This window comes from Gallinula chloropus, assembly GCF_964237585.1.
Source record: "Gallinula chloropus genome assembly, chromosome: 1".
In the NCBI taxonomy this organism is placed as follows: Eukaryota; Metazoa; Chordata; class Aves; order Gruiformes; family Rallidae; genus Gallinula; species Gallinula chloropus.
Window position 1 is genome coordinate 10596789 of NC_140085.1, and position 20547 is coordinate 10617335.

Here is a 20547-nt window from a genome sequence, read left to right on the forward strand (position 1 = left end):
CATCAGGATGGGATGACTTTCAGAATCCGCAAAGCAGCATTCTTTTGTGGGACTGGACTGTAACTTTGCCCTGTAATTTCAGGTGAGGTTATGGATTACTCAAGCAAGACCACTGGTCCTTATCCAGAGACTCGTCAGGTGATTTCTGGCATCGGGCTCAGTACACCACAGTATTCCCAAGCAAGAATGGTGTCATCTCTGGGTTCCCAGTTTGGCGTTGGAAGTGTTTTGAGATCATCCAATGGTGTTGTTTATTCGTCAGTAGCTACTCCAATCCCATCCACATTTGCCATCACTACACAACCCGGTTCTATTTTCAGTACAGCTGTCAGAGATTTACCTACTCTCCAAACAATTGACTCCGTGCCCACTTTATCAACTTTGCAACAGAATCAACCACTCCCAAGATCATACAGTTTCTTGACAACTGTGGCAGCTGAAAAAGATAGTGCACTTACTGCCATTGATATGGAGACAGGGTTACCACCTCTTACTATAGAAACTATTACCACCGAGCCAACAAACTTGATACCTACTTTAACTACAGCATCTGAGGTTTATGCAGATGTAATTGAAGATGAGGTTGCCCTTCTCATTGCCCCTGAAGAAGGCAAACAGCAGCAGCTTGATTTGGAGCGTGAACTTCTTGAGCTTGAGAAAATTAAGCAGCAGCGTTTTGCAGAAGAGCTGGAATGGGAGCGTCAGGAAATTCAAAGATTTAGGGAACAAGAAAAGTTTATGGTGCAAAAAAAGCTTGAGGAGTTGCAATCCATGAAACATCATCTCTTGTTTCAGCAAGAGGAGGAACGACAAGCTCAGTTGATGATGAGGCAAGAGACATTAGCACAGCAACAGTTGCAGCTTGAACAATTCCAACAACTTCAACAACAACTCCACCAACAGTTAGAGGAGCAAAAAATTCGACAAATATATCAGTATGGATATGACCCATCAGGAACTGGCTCACCACAAACCACCACAGATCAAACACTTTTGGAAGGACAGTATGCAACCACAGAAAATGGCCAATTTTGGCCTACTGATGATGCAACCACTACAGCTTCAGGAGTGCTGGGTATTGAAATTCCACAAAGCCAAGCATGGTATACAGTTCAGTCTGATGGCATTACCCAATACATACCTCGTTCTGGTATCCTAAGCTCTGTCTCAGAAATGTCTCTTAAGGATATTGATGTTAGAGAGGATAAGCAATTAAAAAAGAGAAGCTCTATGCCAAAATTACGTGGTCCGTATGAGGAGCTTGAGGAGACCCTGGAAGAAGAGCCCCGCTGCTTCAAAAAGATAGTAGACAGTGGAGTACAAACTGATGATGAAGACGGAGCAGAGAGAGGTTACACGAACAGGAGGCGGAGAACTAAGAAAAGTGTTGATACAAGTGTTCAGACAGATGATGAAGATCAAGATGAATGGGATCTTTCTAGCAGATCCAGAAGGAAGCCTCGTGTAGGAAAATACAGTGAGAGTACCACTGAGGCAGACAAAGCTAAACAGTTCTCAAAAGTATCTAGTATTGCAGTTCAGACAGTGGCAGAGATTTCAGTACAAACAGAACCTGTAGGAACAATAAGAACGCCTTCAATCAGGGCCCGATTGGATGCTAAGGTTGAAATAATAAAACACATTTCAGCTCCAGAAAAGACATACAAAGGAGAAAGTTTGGGATGTCAAACAGAGGCAGAGTCAGATACTCAAAGTCCCCAATATCTGTCAGCTTCATCTCCTCAGAAAGATAAAAAACGCCCAACACCATTAGAGATAGGATATTCATCCCATCTTCGCCCAGACTCCACATTGCAGGTAGTCCCTTCCCCTCCCAAATCTCCCAAAGTTCTCTATTCACCCATTTCACCTGTTTCACCAAGCAAAGTTATAGACTCAGCATTTGTACCCTATGAAAAACCCATCACTGATGACATCAGCCCTCAGAAGATGCTGCATGCTGACATTGCCAAAGTTCCTCCATCGAGCCCAAAAGCAGCAAAGATGATGCAACGCTCTATGTCTGATCCTAAGCCCCTGAGTCCCACAGCAGAAGACAGTTCCAGAGCTCAGTTTCAATACACTGAGGGTTTCATGGTAAGAAGTATTTGCTTGCTTTTTTTTTTTTTAACCCTTTTAAAAAATATGCAATTTGCCAGCAATCAGTACAGCATGAGGGCTGACACACTCATTTGCAGTCCCTGTCTGTGTGATCTTTTTGTACACCTTGATGAACAGTCTTGAGGAATGTCTGCTGTCGCAGACATCGCTTTGCCTGAAAATAGAGGAATCCATATTACAGTGTTACTAAGATTCAGAAAAATAAATACTACAAATTGTTCTTTGGTGTTTGGAAGGCACTGACTGTATGTTTTACATGGCAATTAATTGTCAATGAAGTAGTTACTGCCAATTCTTCAAGAAAATGAAGTGTGTTTTCTTTCTAATCATACCACTCAGCTCTTGTGGTACAGTCTGCAGTCCATTTATTTTGAAATTATTACTGCATGTGCCTTCTGAGAGGCAGCTCACATCAGATTTATAATTACCTTAGTTAGCTAGGGTTTTTGACCCTTGTGGCCATTTGTGATTCTGTGGATGGTCATGTGTCCCAGTGTGTACATCTTTTATCTCTCCCAGACCAAAAGGTCGCATATCACACATTCATTTTTTGTTTGTTTTGGATAAGGAGGTTTCTCAAGAACTTCTTCAGGTATTGAGGGTGTTGCTTACAGGGGCAGAGGAGGTAATTTTGAATACGGCTGACAACAGGATTAAAGTTTTTCATTTCTACAGTATTCCTTTCCTTAAGAAGTAAGATTTCTGATTTGGGAATTGGTACAATATTTGTGAATAAGAAGTCCTAGCTATAAAAAAAGAAAAAAGAAAAATCCCTTTATAATTTAACATATTCTTGGCTGTCCTTTTGCCTGAGTCCATTGTCTTCTTGCAGTTGCAGGGTCAGTATCTTACTTGTCAGAGCTCTGGAATAGTTGCCATTCAAGTTCTTCAGCAATTTTTAACTTTTATGTCATTATCTGTGAATACATGAGTGATTAGTACAGGTGGGATACAATAAAGAGGGTTTGTTCTCTATGTTTGATACTTTGTGACAGCTTTCAAATGCAGAATTATCTGGTTACACCCTCTGAGGCTCCTACTGTAAGTAGTTTCTGCAGCTTCACATATCTGTGTGGATATCTAATGCTTCCTGCACTGTTACTGCTCGTAAAACAATGTTTGGAAGTTTGAAGGGAAAACAGTAGTTATGGAGTTGGCATTCTATATATTCCCTAATGCAGGATAAGCACAGTGGGAAAGCTGTAGCATGAACACTAAAGCATCATGTAGAGGGTTTGGAACAGCATCTTGAAGAATGTTGTTGACAAGTTCGGAAACATTGTTTTCTACTAGATAGTGGATATTAGGTATAATAACTGTCAGTCTAGTGAAACTATTCCTGAGTACAAATCATTTAGGTCACTTGTTTCATGGTTATGTATACATTTGATATGAATTGCATACTTTGTATGATGGATGATAAATTTTACAAACAGGTTTTTTTAAAGCCCTTTACAGTAGAGTTTAAACACATACAATATGGGCCACAGAGATGATTAAGGGCCTAGAGCATCTCCCCTATGAGGAAAGGCTGAATGAATTGGGGCTGTTCAGCCTTGAGAAAAGAAGACTGAGAGGGGATATGATTAATGTTTATAAATATCTGAAGTGTGGGAAACAAGTGGAAATGGCCAGCCTCTTCTCAGTTGTCTGTGGGGACAGCACAAGGAGCAATGGCCTCAAGTTGGAGCATAGGAAGTTCCATATCAATACGCAGAAGAACTTTTTCACAGTAAGGGTGACAGAGCTCTGGGACAGGCTGCCCAAGGGGATTTGTGGAGTCTCCTTCTCTGGAGATAGTCAAGACCTGTCTGGATGCCTATTTGTGGGATCTGTCCTAAGGAACCTGCTTTGGCAGGGGGGTTGGACTTGATGATCTCTGGAGGTCCCTTCCAATGCCTACAGTTCTGTGAATCTGTATTAATGAGACATGGAAATGAATGCTTTACACACCATTTTTTATTTTTTACCCACATGTTCATTACCATTTTTTCTTGAGCCCAAACTGTAATGAGCTATATTGCTCTTATTAGTGTGCAGCCTTCAAGCAGCGAATTGCTCACGTCTCAAAGTACTTGCAGTCTAAAGAAATGAGGAGGACGTTTTTGTGTAACATGGGGAGCAAGCAGACAAGTGGAAGGAAAGTAAAAAACTTCCATGGTTGCAAAGGGGGCTGCACTTACCATTGGTATACTGGAGTTTAAAATACAGGACTGCTTTTGGATTATCCTGCCAACTGTGGAAGTAAGATGTTTCCTCAATTTTAAAATATTTTTGTCTGGGTTTTTTTTGGGGGGGTTTGTTCTTTTTTTCAGTACAGTACCCAAAAGAGCTAAAATCTTTGTGTGTTAATTCTCTGCACTCTTTTGCCTTCTGACTGAGAGTTCCTAATTGCCTAATTATAAATTGGGAAAGGTAGAAGGTATCAGTTATGTCATTCAAGACAGTGAAGTTCAGTGCAGAAAAACTTGTGAAACAGCTCACTCTGGAAAAAAGAAGTTTCTAGACCTGAACATAAAAGAATAAAACAGGAATGAAAGACTGATCTTTCACTACCTTAGGCAAATAGTGTATATGAATATTTTTTGCATGGATGAGTATCCCATCACTTTTTTAATAATTCTGTTTCATGGTTATGTCTTTGCTTTCATAAGCAATGTATGTGGAAAGAGAATCCATGTGTTCATCTATATGTTTACACAGTGTGTTTTTTAATGACACTTTATCAAAAAGTTGGTCCCTGTGACTAAAAGGGTAAGAATAAAATTGGTCTCTTTCGAAGGTTTAGAATTAAATAATACCTTGTCTTTCACTCAGTGCACTTTCATAATCCATGTCCTTCTTTCCTGAAAAAAATATTTATGACAACATTTCAAGGAAAAAAATAATACTTAGACTATGATTGAAATGATTAAATTATCCATCTGTGTTTTAGAACTGCTGCTTTAAATATGATTTTATTCTTTAATGCACCTTTTATAGGAAATTATTACAATGTTTTATCTCATCTAGTATATATGTAAAAGGCTGAAAAATAATTTTGTAGCTATTTATATAATAATAACCATCCAGATAATATTGCTTTCAGTGTTGGCGCAGTTTATTTTCAGATAATAAGTTATATGTTTGCATTGCATTTTCATTTGTAGTCATTGCCTTTGTGTGAACACTTGGATGAACATAGATGGTGACTCCCTATTAATCCAAATAAAAGTATACCCTTCCATTATGTACCTTTTGGCAGTTCTACACGGAACATTTATGTGATATACAGCAGTAATCAAGTGTAGGTGTGTCAAGGAAAAATCATGAGCTATAGGTTGTCAGCACCAAAAAAAAGCATGTGGAAAGCCATAGCCATGGTCTCCATGAAGGCACCAGAAAGTGTTAGGAGAGTTCAGAAGTGGAGATCAAAATTCATCCATTCAGCAGCAGCAAAAAATTGTGAGTACCTGTCTAGTTTAATAAAGGAATAGCTTTATAGCACTGCATCACAGAATCAAGTCACATGCCAGTCACAGTCTACTCCAGCACGTACACATGTTGCATATGTGTAATCAAAGATGGAAGTTGTCTTCCTTTTGCCTTTGGATGCAAAATGACTGCGGCAACAAACTGAAGCAAATTGCAGAAGATCTTGCACATGAACTGTCACACACATACAACATCTATAGCTAAGCAGTGCATGAAGACTCAGCAGAAGTGTTTGTATTAGTGAAACTAATGCAAAGACACATCTGTCAACAGCCTGTCAGCTACAGGGTAGGAATTTGACATTTAAACTTCAACACTCAACAAATTCTATCAATCTGTTTGCTAAGAGAGTTTACAGAGACTTTTCTTGAAATTTTTATCTGAAGTCAGTTACTGTACTTGTAAGGCAAATATAATTCAAGTCTATGTACTATAGTAAGAAGGAATAATGATTTCAAGCAAAATTCCAAAAGATTGTGTCTTTGTTTAGGTAAGAATTGTAGGAATTCTTCTATTCCTGTAGTAAGAGAATAAATGATTTTATGTTGATTTTAAAAATGTAAATATTTTTAAATGACAAATTTAAAAGTAATTAAAACAAAAAAACATTGTCTTCTATGGTATTCTAAAGTTTTAAGCTTTAAAATTGAAGGTTAGGACTTCAGTGATTTGGGCTGTTGTTTTCTGCATCAGACAGTGAAGAAGGGAAACGGGGCAGTTGCTCCCAGAAGAATTAAAATCTTCCATATATCATGTCCATGATATTTTCTTCTTTATTCAGGACTAAATTAATCACCAGACTTATATTTCAGCGAGGAATGTTCTGTTTGGGTAATGATCAGAGAGAAAGAGCAGGTATAATTACCTGGCATCAGGTATTTGTGGGGTTTTTTACCTTCCTCAGAAGGAGGGAGTAGGTTCATTTATTAGTTCCATGCCAGAATTTCAGGCAACAGATTTCTGCTATTGTTGGAGCACAGGACATTGATGTTTCCCTTGGTTTCTTGCTATCTGGGATTAATTCCATCTAAAAGAAGTTGGTACTTGTTACAGTTCTTATGGTTACTATAAAATAGAAATGTTTTGTGGTCTGAGAAATGCGTGGTCACATGGTTGTAACTGCAAAAGGCTTAATTCATTGACTTTAATTTTCCCTTTTAGTCACATGATTCCATCCAGAAAGGATAAATAGCATTTTGTCTTCTGGAAAAGTTATATTTCAGTGTAATGGGGCCATTATATCTTGCAGAAATAGCTGCTATTTTGGTTTAAGTGCAGATGGGTGTTGAGTGAGGAACAATCTTTGATAGTATGTTAGAGCAACCTAGATTTGAAGTGAAAATTTGGTGGGTTATTTTATTTCATTGCTTTTAAGTGACATTTGTGGTTTAACAAAACTCTTCTTCAGGCACAAGTGGGCCTTTGTTTTGTCCATATATGCACCGGTCTTAAAGAACAGTCTGTGTGCAGCCTAATTTGCATGGTTCATAGATTGTGCGTGTGCAGTCTGTGACCTGTTAACATACCGAGCGACAGGCAAAGTCGGCAGGTTGGGTTAGGCACACAGGTTCCTGCATCCCCGAAGGGCGCCTGCAGTGATGTGTGAGGCTGGTTCATTGCTTAGAGATGGGAGATCTTATTTTGAGGCTGAACTCAGACCAGCAATCCAGAGAAGGTGTAGATGTACCTACTGAGTTTCTTTTGTGCTTGACTAGCAAGTTGCACAGTGTTTTCTTGTATGTTTCAAGCAATTTTACTGGAAAATGAGTTGAAAAAAGAGGATCTTGGATCTAGAAACAGTTCTAGATAATCCTATCCCCATGTAAACAGTAAAATAGGATTTTATCTTCTCTTAAGTATGTGGTTTGAGCCAGATTTAGGATTCCTTTTTCCACTTACAATCTGAATTATTTACAATTTCGAGTCCTGTTAACATTTCACGTTGCCACTTCCTGTGCTGTATTTGAAATCTTTTGGAATAACATTTATCTGACTCAAATGAGGCATTTTTTTTCTATCTGTCAGATCTTCAAAACAGAAAGACTACCCCACATTTGGTCAACATGTCATATAAACATTATTTTCTGAAGCACATTTAACTGGGTCAGTCTGTCTTGTCGGATACTTTTAAATTAGTTGATTTCACACCCTCTCTATTCAGCCAAGGGTCATTTGTGCATAATAGAAAATCATTATGGTATTCACTCTTGCTTTTCAAAGGGGATCCTTACCAATCTTTTATAAAGCATAAAGATTTATGGCAGACATGACAAAGAGCCTAGGTTTTCTGTCACTTGGGCCTTTTCTCACCTGCTGTCAGTTCATCCATCTTCCTCTTAAGCCTGCACTCACATAGACATGAAAAAAACACCCCCAGCCACAATTCCCGTTCCTCACTCTTGTGTTCCAATTAAGGTAGCCAGTAATATTTGGGCTAGATGTGTGTTGTTAATAGTCATCACTACATTATTAGCTGTGTAAGTTGTCTAACAGGCTCTGAAATTTCACTTCTCATCTCTACAGATACTGTCTAGGCCAGAATCTTTTAGTTAATCAAATCGTATGTGTATGGGTTTACATATTGATGCTGCAAAACCAAATTTTAGTATTGAAATATTCAGAAAAAAATAGTCCTTTCTACTGTATTTATTTATTTTCTTACTCCAGAACAACATTATATATAGATAAACTAAAATTTTTGCAATTACTGTTTTTCAATGGAATTTTACTTTTCACTTGCCAGCTGGAAGTAGATATCTTCGGTCAAACTGATCAGTGTCAAGCTGGAAGGCAGTTTTAAAAAAGGGTTTGTCATAGGCTTGACCCTTTAATAATTCAATTGCAATTTCATTTAAAAGATAAGAAGCTGAGACAAAGAAAATAAGTCTGTAATCAAATAGCCTAAATGTCACCTGTCTTGTTCCTTCTGTCCCTTAGCTGAAGTGTCATTTATTCCCTATTTTACTTTCCTCTCTTAAATTTGTCTTCAGAAGCCTAGAGAGGTTTGATGTTTTCCTTGACTGACACAAGGACATAGGCCACCTACTTAAGGTATGAAGGGCTGGAAAAATCATGTTTAATTTTAGGTATTGGTGGTGTAAAACCACAGCTGCTGCTTACTGTAGATTCCTGTTATAGTCTACAGGTAGGAGTATTCCAGGGAAATATCAGTTCATCTACTAATTTTCTATTTTTACTTTAAAATAGGATTAATATCACCCATTTCTCCATTGACTACAATGAAATTCTGGGTGACTGGGACTACTTTTGGTCACATGAATCCCATGGTCTCTCGAAAAGTCTGTCTTCAGGATCTTCTACATTTAACTCTCACTAAAAACTGGATTATTTGTTCATGTACTAGTTGCCTTTTATCAGTTTTGCACAGCACAATTTATGAATCAGTTAAAATTAGGATTACAAATTGTTTTACAGGTGCTAAAGGTCAATAAAAACTTATTTTAAATTAGTGTTCATTTAATTCACTGAAATGTCATTTAAAAACAGCAGTTCCATATTTCCATTTTCTTCTAGAACACTTTTGAGATGGATGGCTGCTGATAGACAAACATTACATTGCAGACAAACCTCTTATTTACAGAAAAACTTTGGCTTTTTAGATACCAATTCAGACTTTCAGAAGCTATCCTGTCAGCAGTTCTCAAATCTGACCTGGTGAGACCGAGATAGTTTCTCATTTGTGCTTATCTTCTCAGTTCAGTTTCTCTAGATACTTCCAATTTCGTTAGAAAAAGATGTTGAACACTGGTAAACTTTTTCAGAAATTAAAAAAAGTGATTTATCTGCTGCAATGTTCAGCTCAGGGAGTGTGATCTGTAACGGGGAATGGCATGGTAAGTGCTTACAGACTGCATCTAGACTGAAGGTATGAGACAGGAATTAAGACAAGCCAGTTTGGATAGTGCTGTGGTGTCTGACTCACCATTTAGAAACTCCAAATGCAGGGGTAAGTCTGAAACATTGTCACAGGATAAGTCACACAAGTCACTCTCAAGCTGATGCAAAGCCGGAAATGTCTCTCTTCATCTTCCTCCTCTCTATCCATATGAGACTACAGAGGATGCCTGCCTTTTGGCTGTCTTCCTCCAGAACTTCTTGCATTTTGTACAGACTGAATTCGGGTCTTGGTTCAATTTCTTTTCACATTCTCCATCTGTCCATATCTTCTCTCTCATCTCCTTGCTAAACCATACTTCTGCTTCCCAGACGGTCTCTCTCTCTCTCTGACACCTTCTCTCATCCAATCTAAGTGGTTCCTATCAAAATAAAGCTTTTATTATCTCACCTTACTCACTGTGCAAGCTGTTTGCTAATGCCGAATCCAGCTCAAGCATCAAGTGTGCTGGTGCTCTTACACTGCCTGGCATGCCTCTTTCTGGGTGTAGGATCAGAAATGTCAAATGGGCATTACTGAAAATAAAGGCAGGGTTTTGAGTTAAACAACTAGGATGGACGAAGGCGTGAAGGAGGATTAACTGCTGGGGATTTACTCAGTTTGTGTGAGATCAGGAGTTTAATGCTCCTGGTTTCTCTAAGTTTGGGTAACTGCTTGATTTAGACAAGTCAGCAGTTGCTAGAGGTGAAATGATAAGTCAGGAAGGGTGATAGACAGGGTGAATCAATTTAGGTGGGAGCTGCCCACCTAAAATAAAGCATAATATAGAGAAGATGAATTTGAGGCTCACAGTTCATTTTCAGTTGCAGGATAGCATTAGTAAAGCATAGTGACGTGAGCCTCAGGAAGTCATAAGGCAGCTTGGAAGTAACTCATAAGCTCATGGAGCAGAGTTTCAGTAACCTCTTTGATGTGGTTTTGCTGTATATCTGTGATGTGAGAGGGTAGCAGTGAAGTGAAATTGTACTTCTTGTCTGAGTTTGAGTTGGGACAAATAGCTGTCTTCTTCAGGGTTAATCACATCATATTGATACTCCTTTTATGATACCTGAGTTACAATCCATAGCAGAAATACCATGGCCTTCTGGGAATAATGGAATCAGAGATTTTGTCCTTTGCTCATTTGGTCAGTGATGTAGTAGTATGGTTTTATAGTAATGCCTCCAGTTATTTCTTTGGGCAGTAAAAGTCGTTCTTTTGACAGCAGTAGTGTAGGCTGCCCCAAGTCCTTATGTTCTTACAGCCTGCTTGAACATTGCTTGCTTCAAAGAACCGTAAGGCCATCCAAGGAACCCATTTTTATCTCTTTTTTCCATTTCTTCATCATTTGTGTCAAGAGCTCGCCAGCAGAGACAAAAACTTGTGTCTATGTTGTAGAATAACATTTTTTCTTTATATATATATATATATATGAAATACATGTTAAATAGCAAATAGCTTTCCTGGAGGGCATTTTGCAAACATGACTAACAGTATTTTTCATCTCAGTAACACTGCAGTTATGGAACATTCTTGCCTACATTGAAGCTTTTATTTAATAAAAATAAATACTGCAGTCCCTAGTCTTTCACACCTTCCACAGCATCTTGGCAGTAAATCCGTTGGGATGTTGGTGCCTGTATTATGTTTTGCAAACATTAACTAGCTGATCTCCTCAGCCATCACGGTGACTGAGGAAAGGATCACCAACAAATTAAGATTGGGAAGGTTACCTATAGTTCATGTAGTCCCACCTCCACCTCAGAGCTGGGCCAGTGTCAAAGTTAGACCACATAACTAGAGGGCTTGTTCAGTTGAATTTTGAAAATCTCCAAGAATGGAAATTTCACCGTGTCTCAGGGGATCCTGTTCTGGGACTTTACTGCTCTGATGGTGAAGATTGCCTAATTTCCCTTGTGCAGGTTGTGCCTTTTGTCTGTATCAGAGCTTTTTATAGAAGATTCACAGTCAGCTTTTCAGTAGTACTGCATGTGAGAGTTGAAGACAGAAATTAGCTCTTCTTTCGAAGCTAAAGAAACTCAGTTCCCTTCACAGAACAGCATCCATGACAGTGTCCGTGTCACTGGGCTTATACTGGGCTCTAGCCAAGTTTTCAATGCTTTGAGTGGATATAAAACAGGATAGGAAGAGTATGGGAACCTCTCCCATCTAAGTCCTGCTCTTCTAGTAAGCATTGTTCTCATTAGCTTGAGTGCCATGGCACTGGAACTGCTGTACTGCTTCACTTCAGAAGCAAATTATGTTCCCTCAAGCACTTCCTATGCAGCTTTATAAAGAAATACACAGTGCAGTTCAGGAAACACTTGTCTTTACCCCCCAGTAAGATCTCAAACCAAATAATTAACTTAGAGTAATTTGGAAAATTGCTGGATTTTTTTTTTCCCTCCAGATATAACATCCTCCCATTTTTCTAGATCTTTTTGATACACTGAAGTTTTGAGAAATTGTCCTTTCATAATAAAAGCTAGTATTTTTTTATAGGTACATAATGCATAGGTGATATATAACATCTGATATACTAGCATCTCAATGTCTGTCATCATTATATACAGAAAATCTGTTATAATTGTATTCTAGATTTTTAACTGATAGAGTAGAAAATGCCTCTTTTATTAGCCTAATTTTTTTACTAATAAATATATCAGAATATATCTGAATTTTAAGGCAGATAAAATTTAAGGTAAATTTATAAGGTATAAAAGAAGGAAGAAAAGAAAATAAAATTTATAATTTTGGGGGGTCTTTTATAATTATCTCTTTGTGTGCTTAATATAGAAGGTTAAGTATAAGGTAGAAAATAAATGAAGTTGAAAATGATCTCACACCAGTTTCGATTTCTTACTATTTCCCCAGTCATTCACGTGCAGTTCATACTGGGTATGAATGCGTTCCTGTTTTGTTCAGCCTGTGTAAACTCTCTATCCATTCTTCAAACTGTTGTTAGTCCTCATCCTCATTCTTTCTCCCTATCATATATTGTTTGCATACTTTTCTTCTTTTTATGTCATTTCTGTTCTGATTATTATAAAATAACAGACTCCCCTCCAAATAGATGGAAAGTGGGGAGCAGGCAGGAGGGCTGTTCATTTAAATGACTGAAGTGGTTGCACTGGAAATGTTCTAGTAGAAAACATCTTTTAAATCTGAATTGTATATTGGGAAAGTTTGCAGAGGGAAAAAGAAAGTGATAGTTTTCTAGCTGCCTGTGGAGAGAAAGTAAAAATGAGGCCATGGCAGCTGGTAAGAAAATCGACAGTGATTCTCCTGAAACATGTTTTTTCCTATACAGATTAATAAAACCCCAAACAATCAAGAACAAAACCAGGCATGGGTTGTTTTTTCCTCTATTTCTGAGCATACTGGAAATATTTGGAGGGGGGGTGTGGAAGTTTTTGTTAATGGAGAAGAATTTCCAACTGCCTGACTTCTTCTGGAAGTATTGGCAATACAGTCGATGAAGTAAATGGTGGGAAGCAGCAGACGGTGATAATCAGCTCCATTTGCTTCAAAGCCCAGAAGGGGTTCGATATATAGAATACCACTGAATGTGTGTATCGAACTGGAGATATTAATAGAATAGCTGAAACTGCCAAAGTCTCATTTTGCATCTGATTTGTGATTCTTTTTTTTTTTATCAGTCTCTAGTAACATATTTTGACATGTATGTATCTTGCCTGTATTGATGTGTTATGTTACGCAGACACTGGAGTGAGCAATAAATTGCGAAACAGGGTGGAACAGGAAAGGTGTCCCGTTCACAAGGAACAGAAATTTGAGATAAACTGTGTTTTAATTTCATTATACTAAACTGCTGGTACTTACATATTTGGGACGAACATGTGGTCAGCAGGTCAAAGGAGGTGGTCCTCACCCTCTACTCTGCCCTGGTCAGGTCCCATCTGGAGTATTGTGTCCAGTTCTGGGCTCCCCAGTACAAAAAAGACAGGGATCTCTGGGAGAGAGTCCAGTGGAGGGTTACAAAGATGATTAAAGGCCTGGAGCATCTCCCCTATGAGGAAAGACTGCGTGAACTGGGGCTGTTCAGCCTTGAGAAAAGAAGACTGAGAAGGGATCTGATTAATGTTTATAAATATCTTAAGTGTGGGACACAGGGGGAAACAGACAGACTCTTTTCAGTGGTCTGTGGGGACAGGACAAGGGGCAATGGCCTCAAGTTGGAGCACAGGAAGTTCCACACCGATATGCAGAAGAATTTTTTCACAATAAGGGTGACAGAGCTCTGGGACAGGCTGCTCAAGGGGATTTGTGGAGTCTCCTTCTCTGGAGACATTCAAGACCTGACTGATCGCCTATTTGTACAATCTGTCCTAAGGAACGTGCTCTGGCAGGGGTGTCAGACTCAGTGGTCTCTGGAGGCCCCTTCCACCCCCTACAATTCTGTGATTCAAATACTTTACAATAACAGTAGATTTCCAATCATCTATCTTAAAGTCATTGTTATCACTTCTGACTTTTCTTATGATAGGTATGGGATTACTAATAATTTACTATTGATTTCTTAAGTGTGTTGGAAATAGTGTTCCTTCAGAATATTCAAGAGTTTATACATAGTTTGAAAACATAGTGGCAAACTGAGAAAGAGCAAATTGGAATCAATGATGTATAGTTTCTTCTGAATTGGTCATACAGAAAGAACAGATGGTAAAACAAGTTTGAAGGTTTTCAGGTGTCTGGGTTGTTTGGGGTTTTTTCCACATGCAGTTCAACAATTGGAACACAGTTTACTGAAGACAGCAGTTTCCAACATGTCAGTCCCAGGGCTTTCCAAATAACCACGTTCCAAATCACTTGGATCGCTGGGTGCTTCCCTTTCCAGGGGTGAGCTAGAGAATTATGCACAAAAGCCTACTACTTTTTTAACGAAAATTTCTCTTGAATGGAACAGGCTGATCTTATGCTCTGACCCAAATTTCTGAGCATCTTAGGAAGTAACGGTATCTCCTTTTCTTTCTTCTTCAAAACCTTCTTTTTAAGTCTTACAAAGAGTTCAAGGTTTGCTTTTTGGAGGAGACCTATGTGCCAGTGACTCCTCCTGACTTGGTCATGAGTTGTAATTGTTCTAAAACTTGGAAAAAAATATTAAAAATTCTTTTTCTTATGATACTTTGAGCTCATGTATATTAGATATGTAGTGTATTTTCTAATCTTGTCATCTTATAGCTCTGAAATTATCATTATATTACAGCATTGACATTTTATTCCATTAAAAAATATATTTTTAAATAGTGTAAGAAGGAATCAATACTGTGGCAGCAAAGCAATGTAGATTAAAAATGTTTGCTATGGTCAGATACAAAGTCATTTGCTATTTTCCAGAAAAAGAGCAGATCAGATAAAGACAAATGTACTTAGTGTTTATGTGTAAACTGATGTTCAAACACAACATTAAGGAATTGAATATTAATACACCAAGCTTGTAGGTAATACATGCTGAGGTAAATGGCATCCATGATTTGTCAGGCAAGATAATCTTCATTACTATTCAGCCAGCCTGTCTACTCTATGCACAGCAATATACTAGAATGATTACTGTTCTTTAGATACCAGAAGAAAGATCAGAAAATTAAAGGATTTCGTGGTTCCTGCTGAAATACAAACACCTAGTTCTGTAAGTATTACAAATACTGTAATACTTAGAGAAAGGTTCTTTATATTTGTTTATGGACTTATCAAAGATCTATACTATATATAAATAGTATCTATAAATACTGTCATCTGAAAACCATTTAGGTTCCTGCCTCGATGACTTAGAAATTACATAATAGCAATCTTCATCATGGGATATAACTTGATGATCTCCATCCTGGTCTGTCCAAGGCTTTAAAGTCAGTGCATGATTAATGGTAAACAATAACCTTTTTTCAGTCTTAGCTCAGAGGCAAATAAATTAGTGGTTGCTAAGCCTGAGACCCTTTAAGCCTTAACTTTGGTGCAGAGTTGAAATATTTCAGCTAAATGATGTTGCTTCAGTTGCCTTAAATGCCAAAAGTATTAAGAATGTTCAAAATATGAAACAAAAAAAAATTTACAAAGTTTGTAATTTAGATATTAAAAGCTATTAATCTCATCACTTGAACAAAACCAGATTTATCTAAAAATGAGAAAAAACTGAAACAAAATCCCTGCCACCCTTAGATTTTTTTATAGGTGAACTGATAAGTAAACTTGTTCTCCATCAAACACTATTTAACATCCAGTTATTTAGTGTTTCACGTAGCATTCCTCACCTATGCAGTACTATTAAACATACAATTATGGCCTGCTACTGAACAGTGACTTTCTGAAATCAGCTGCTTAAAGTCCATTCTTCTTGCTTTTCACATCCTTTGATTTGCTGTTACTGAAAAGCCAAGGCTTCTTTCCAGAGGGGTTCTTACTTTGGGGAAACCAGGATGCATCCCCATCTGAGTTTTATAAACCCAGCTAAAGTTCTTTCTACTACATGCATTGGTAGCATTGTGCAGTGAAGGTTTAGAAGAACCCTTTTCCTGCTCAGACATATTTTCCCATTTTCCAGATAAATATTAGTTTAAAAATGGCCCTGTCTTGTTTATCCTGATACTGTAAAGCCTTCACTATTCTTAATTTGTGCAATGCTGTTTTCTTAAACTTTGTTGCGTTGGAGATATGCGTTACAAGACCTTGTCATAGCCTTGTCAGCTAAAAACCATTACACACTTCTGCCTTTTTCAGTATTTAGGGAGCACATCTTTGACAAACTGCACCCAACAATTCTGCTTTCAACCTATAAATACTGCCATTTTATACATGTAAGAAGGTAAATCCATACACTGTGCCTTAGGCTGCTATAGGCCACAGTGAACATCAGACTGTTTGACACTTGAAAGCAATCATTTGACTCTCCATGAATATATCTGGACCAAAACAGCACTGAGTGACATTTCTGTAGAGCCTGGTATTGCATGAAGTTAAGATGTCACTAATATATACAGTAGTCATTCAATTTGGATGGTCTAGACAATTTTTCAGCTCTTACTCTTCCACTGGTGTAACATGCACATTTGAATGTTCATGTACATTTCAGGGTTTCATTCATTTTCTTTTCTTTATAAACTCTGGGTTTATTCTGTAAGATCAACTTCAGACTTAGCAATGTCACTAGAAATTTTAGAAATAGTCAGAATAACCCAAAACCAGAAGAGGGAACCAATACAAATTGTATTCATCTTATAAACATCTTTTACTGTTAATTTCCTATATTTCTGTAGTAAAAGTCATGGTGTAATGCTTGTTTAGGGTAATCAGAATGGTCCATATGCATGTAATCAAGTAGCATTTATCTAGATTTATTTTGACCTATATCAGTGGTGGATAAAGAATGGTTTGGAACAAGAATAATAGAACTCTGAAAATGAAAGGAAAAAAAGAAGAATCTTTTTCCTTTTATACCTACAGTTAAAGTATGTCCTGGATTCCAGGTCAGCCACATTTTTATGTGGTGTCTTGAAACATTGCAGTTAAGTTCTGTTTTTCCTTTTAATATAAATATATATTTAGGAACTGTACATGGCACATCTTTCACACTAACTTTTGTTTTTCTGCTGTCTTTTCTTTATATTCTAACTTCATTAGTGTTTAAAAGTAAGCTTGCCAAATTTCTATCTTCCTGTCCTGCTTGTCATGGTGAGCAGAAATGGGAAGAGGAAGGTCATGATTCTAAAATAGTGTAATTGCCTTTAAAATAGTAGGAAGAAAATTCATTAAAGGTTACTGCTTTCTTCTTCCCCAACTCTAAGAGTTTGATTAAATATCACGTTGCCTGCTAGGCTGTCCTCTGATTGAATTTATCCAGGAGTGGAACACTTCCTCTTCGGAAAATGGTTCAGCATTAGTCATATAAACCATGTTTCACAATTGCTTAAACAATCAGGTATAAAAATTATACCAATTCATATTTAGGATGAAAAGATGGAAGTTGTTCTAAAAATCAGAACTTTCTCCCAGTTTTATTCACAGTTGTGCTAACCAAGACTGAGTCAAGTGCCGTGCCTGGATTTCTTTGTGAAGAGCTGCTGTTGATGTTCAGTCTGGTTTTAAATACTCTCAGATGTTGAGACTTTTGCCACTTTTCTTTCCAGCTGCATGGATTAATTCTGGTGCAATATCAACAGACTGTAGCATGCATATGCAAGAAAACAGGGCAGGGAGGAGAGGAGAAGTAAATTTTGAAAATAATGGTTTCATGCTTTGAAAAAAAAGAAGTATCAATCTAAATAGATGATATGGTGAGAACTATCTGTTCTGTATCATAATAGCAAATTTCCATGGATTTTTGTTCAAGTATTAAAGCCTTCTTTGAAAAGTTGGCTTTTTTGAGTTTTGTGGTGGCATGGGAGAAGGAGTTAATTTGGTTTTATTTAATCTGTGTCCCTTGGAAATGGGTTTACATGAAACTGGAAATGCCATTCTTATACAAAAATAAGAGTAGGGATATGGGGTTTTGTGTGGTCTGGCTAGTACACTTTCTCTCTGTACAAAAAGTGTAATGGAAAATCTGGACATACTGTGAGTGGTTTTCACACTTCATAAGTTTCGCCATCTGTGGCAGATGATCTATTCTGTGTGTTTGTTGTCAGGTTCAGTTACATTCCTTTAAAAAGGGAGGGGATTGGGTTGGCTGGAAGCTTCTGAAGAGACAAGAGAGGTTGCTCCTGCCCTGTACATACTGAGCATTTTTTAAGGGGCATTCTTAATAAAAGAGGGGTGGAGGGAGGGGAAAAACAGAAAAGTTTCAAACAGAAGTTCAGGGAGATACTGAGAAACTGCCGAGAAGAGAGAGGAATGGGCTCACAACCGGAGCTGATGGAGAAAGCAGCTTGTCCATCTGAGTCTGAGGGGATTACGCAGAAGTTGCTGCAGACCAGAAGGGTGGTGAGTTGCGGGAATGGAGTCAGGCCTGGAAGCCATGTGTCAGCTGCCAAGGAGGGTTTCACAAACCAGTTTTTGTTTCTGTTATGCCTTTTGCTCCTTTTCTATTCTAATAGTGTGTAATGTTGGGATTTTGACAACTGTGTAACCACCATGAAAGCCTCTTGGTCCTTACATAACTTGAAAAGCCTTACAGGGCTGTACGTGATACCAAGACAGAGTAAGAAGTATGTTTTTCTATGATAAAGAAATTGGGGTTGCATTGGTAAATTTTAGGGCATTTTTGGAAAAAGAGGGGAGTAAATTGGATGCAGGCTTTTCTGCAGGTGCACAGCAGTATGGCTGGAGTCAGGGCTGAGCAGAAAAGAGAAAGAGAAGGCATAGCTGTGTTGCTTACAGAAAGGCCTGAATTAGGCAGTTAGGCACTTGGTGAGCTTGTCTAATCCATGCCTTGCAGCAGGAGTTACATGGTCATTGTTCCCCAGCATGAGCCACGTTTCAGAGAAAGTGATTAATCAGGGCTCTGTTCACTCTGCCACCTTTAATCTTAGATCAGGGGAGGCAAAGCATCCTGAGTGCAGAATGAAACAAATACTGCCTGAACAATCAAACTGAGCCGAACGTAGCGCCTTTGATTGCTGCCAAGAGGTGTCATTTCTAAAGAACAGCAGAGGTAGTGAGATTCCTGCATGGAGAAAAGAGTTAATACTCTGCTGCAAAACAGACCCGACATGGGGAGTCAGAAGCAGGAATTAAAACTCCTGCAGCTGCTAGGAGCAGGCCTGACCTCCTCTGTCTTGAGACATTTACAGGTGACATCTGTGTTAAATGCAGCTGTTTCTACAGTCAGGAAGAGAAACAGGTGTGATTATGGAGTGAGCTGAAGAATAATTGCACTTCCTTTCAGTTCAGTAGTGTGGAGGACTAGCTCAGATTAGCTCCGTACATTGTGTCTGCGCTTGGGCAGATGAATTCTCACTCTTGCGAATAAACAAGGGCTGTGGAGCAGCATGTGGAGTCTTGTCAGCTACCATTCTTTGGAGGAAGCCAGTAGTGAAGGAGAAGCAGGAAAAGCCAAGATTTTCTCACACCTTTTTTGTTTGTTTGTTCTTTTTTTTCCCTGTAGAACAAGATTAATATTTTCTTTCTTTCAGAGATAGAGGCGGGGTTGTGGTGGTGTTTTGATGGATTTTTTTCTTTTTTAATTGTAGCTGAAAGTTTGCAAAGTATTCTGATATCAGTTGAAAACAGATGGTGTTAATTCAGCATATGCATATCCTACTGATAAGTATAAACTGTTCTGAATTTTTCTCACCAGTATTTTCTGGCCAGGATTCTCAAAAGAAGAGAATTTAAAGTGTGTTCTCATTGACTCAGAAAAGACTCTTCATAACTCAGTAAAATTTTCCATACACAACGTTTGAGTTTCAAATAAAATTCTTTATTCTGAGTAAGGGGAATGACATAAAATGATTTGTGCACTGAACGATGAGGAAGTATATTATTAACTACTTGGAGCGAATGAGCCCGTGGTAAGGATGTTGCATCATGTGCAAAAGATTTATCCCAAGGATATATATCCCAATACTTTCAAGGTGAAGATGACTGATGTCGTCTTCTACTGCCACAAATAGCTTCATAATCAACTAATCCCAAAGTTAACAGTTAATACTTTGATACAGTATCTCTTAATAAAATGTTTTGATTTACCAGAAGCACAATTGCATCATGTCTATATCAGAACGCATTACTGAGGTATGGTTCTCTGTCATTACATAGTTAAATCCAAAACCAGGCCGTGTTGGAGGCAAGGTGCATAATGTACAGACAATATTTGTGTCTTAACCAAACACAGGCATCAAATAGTCCATTCACTTTGTTGAACTTTTGATAAATTTCCACAGATTAGACTGGGAAATTCTGAGTATGGACAGGTCTAGGTTTACATAAAAAGCCTCTAAGATTGTCATTGAAACAATAAAGGGAAAAATGAAGTGATGATTGATTAAAAAATATATAAATGTTAGAGTGTAGTATATCATAGTATATTGTAGCACATAGTCACCGTGAATCTACGGATTTTGTCTAGTCTCTTTAAGCACCTGCCTCAGCAATTCTGGCTTTGC

General features: G+C 38.0%; 1 protein-coding gene across 1 annotated transcript in view; it reads left to right on the top strand.

Annotated features, from left to right (window-relative positions):
- Positions 1–20547, top strand: part of PCLO (piccolo presynaptic cytomatrix protein) — a gene marked incomplete at both ends in the record, with an annotated part of 357904 nt that overhangs the window by 179817 nt on the left and 157540 nt on the right. Inside the window, one exon of the mRNA XM_084279271.1 lies at positions 83–2097. Within this exon, the coding sequence (XP_084135397.1) occupies positions 83–2097 (2015 nt within the window). The remainder of the gene's footprint in view (positions 1–82; positions 2098–20547) is intronic.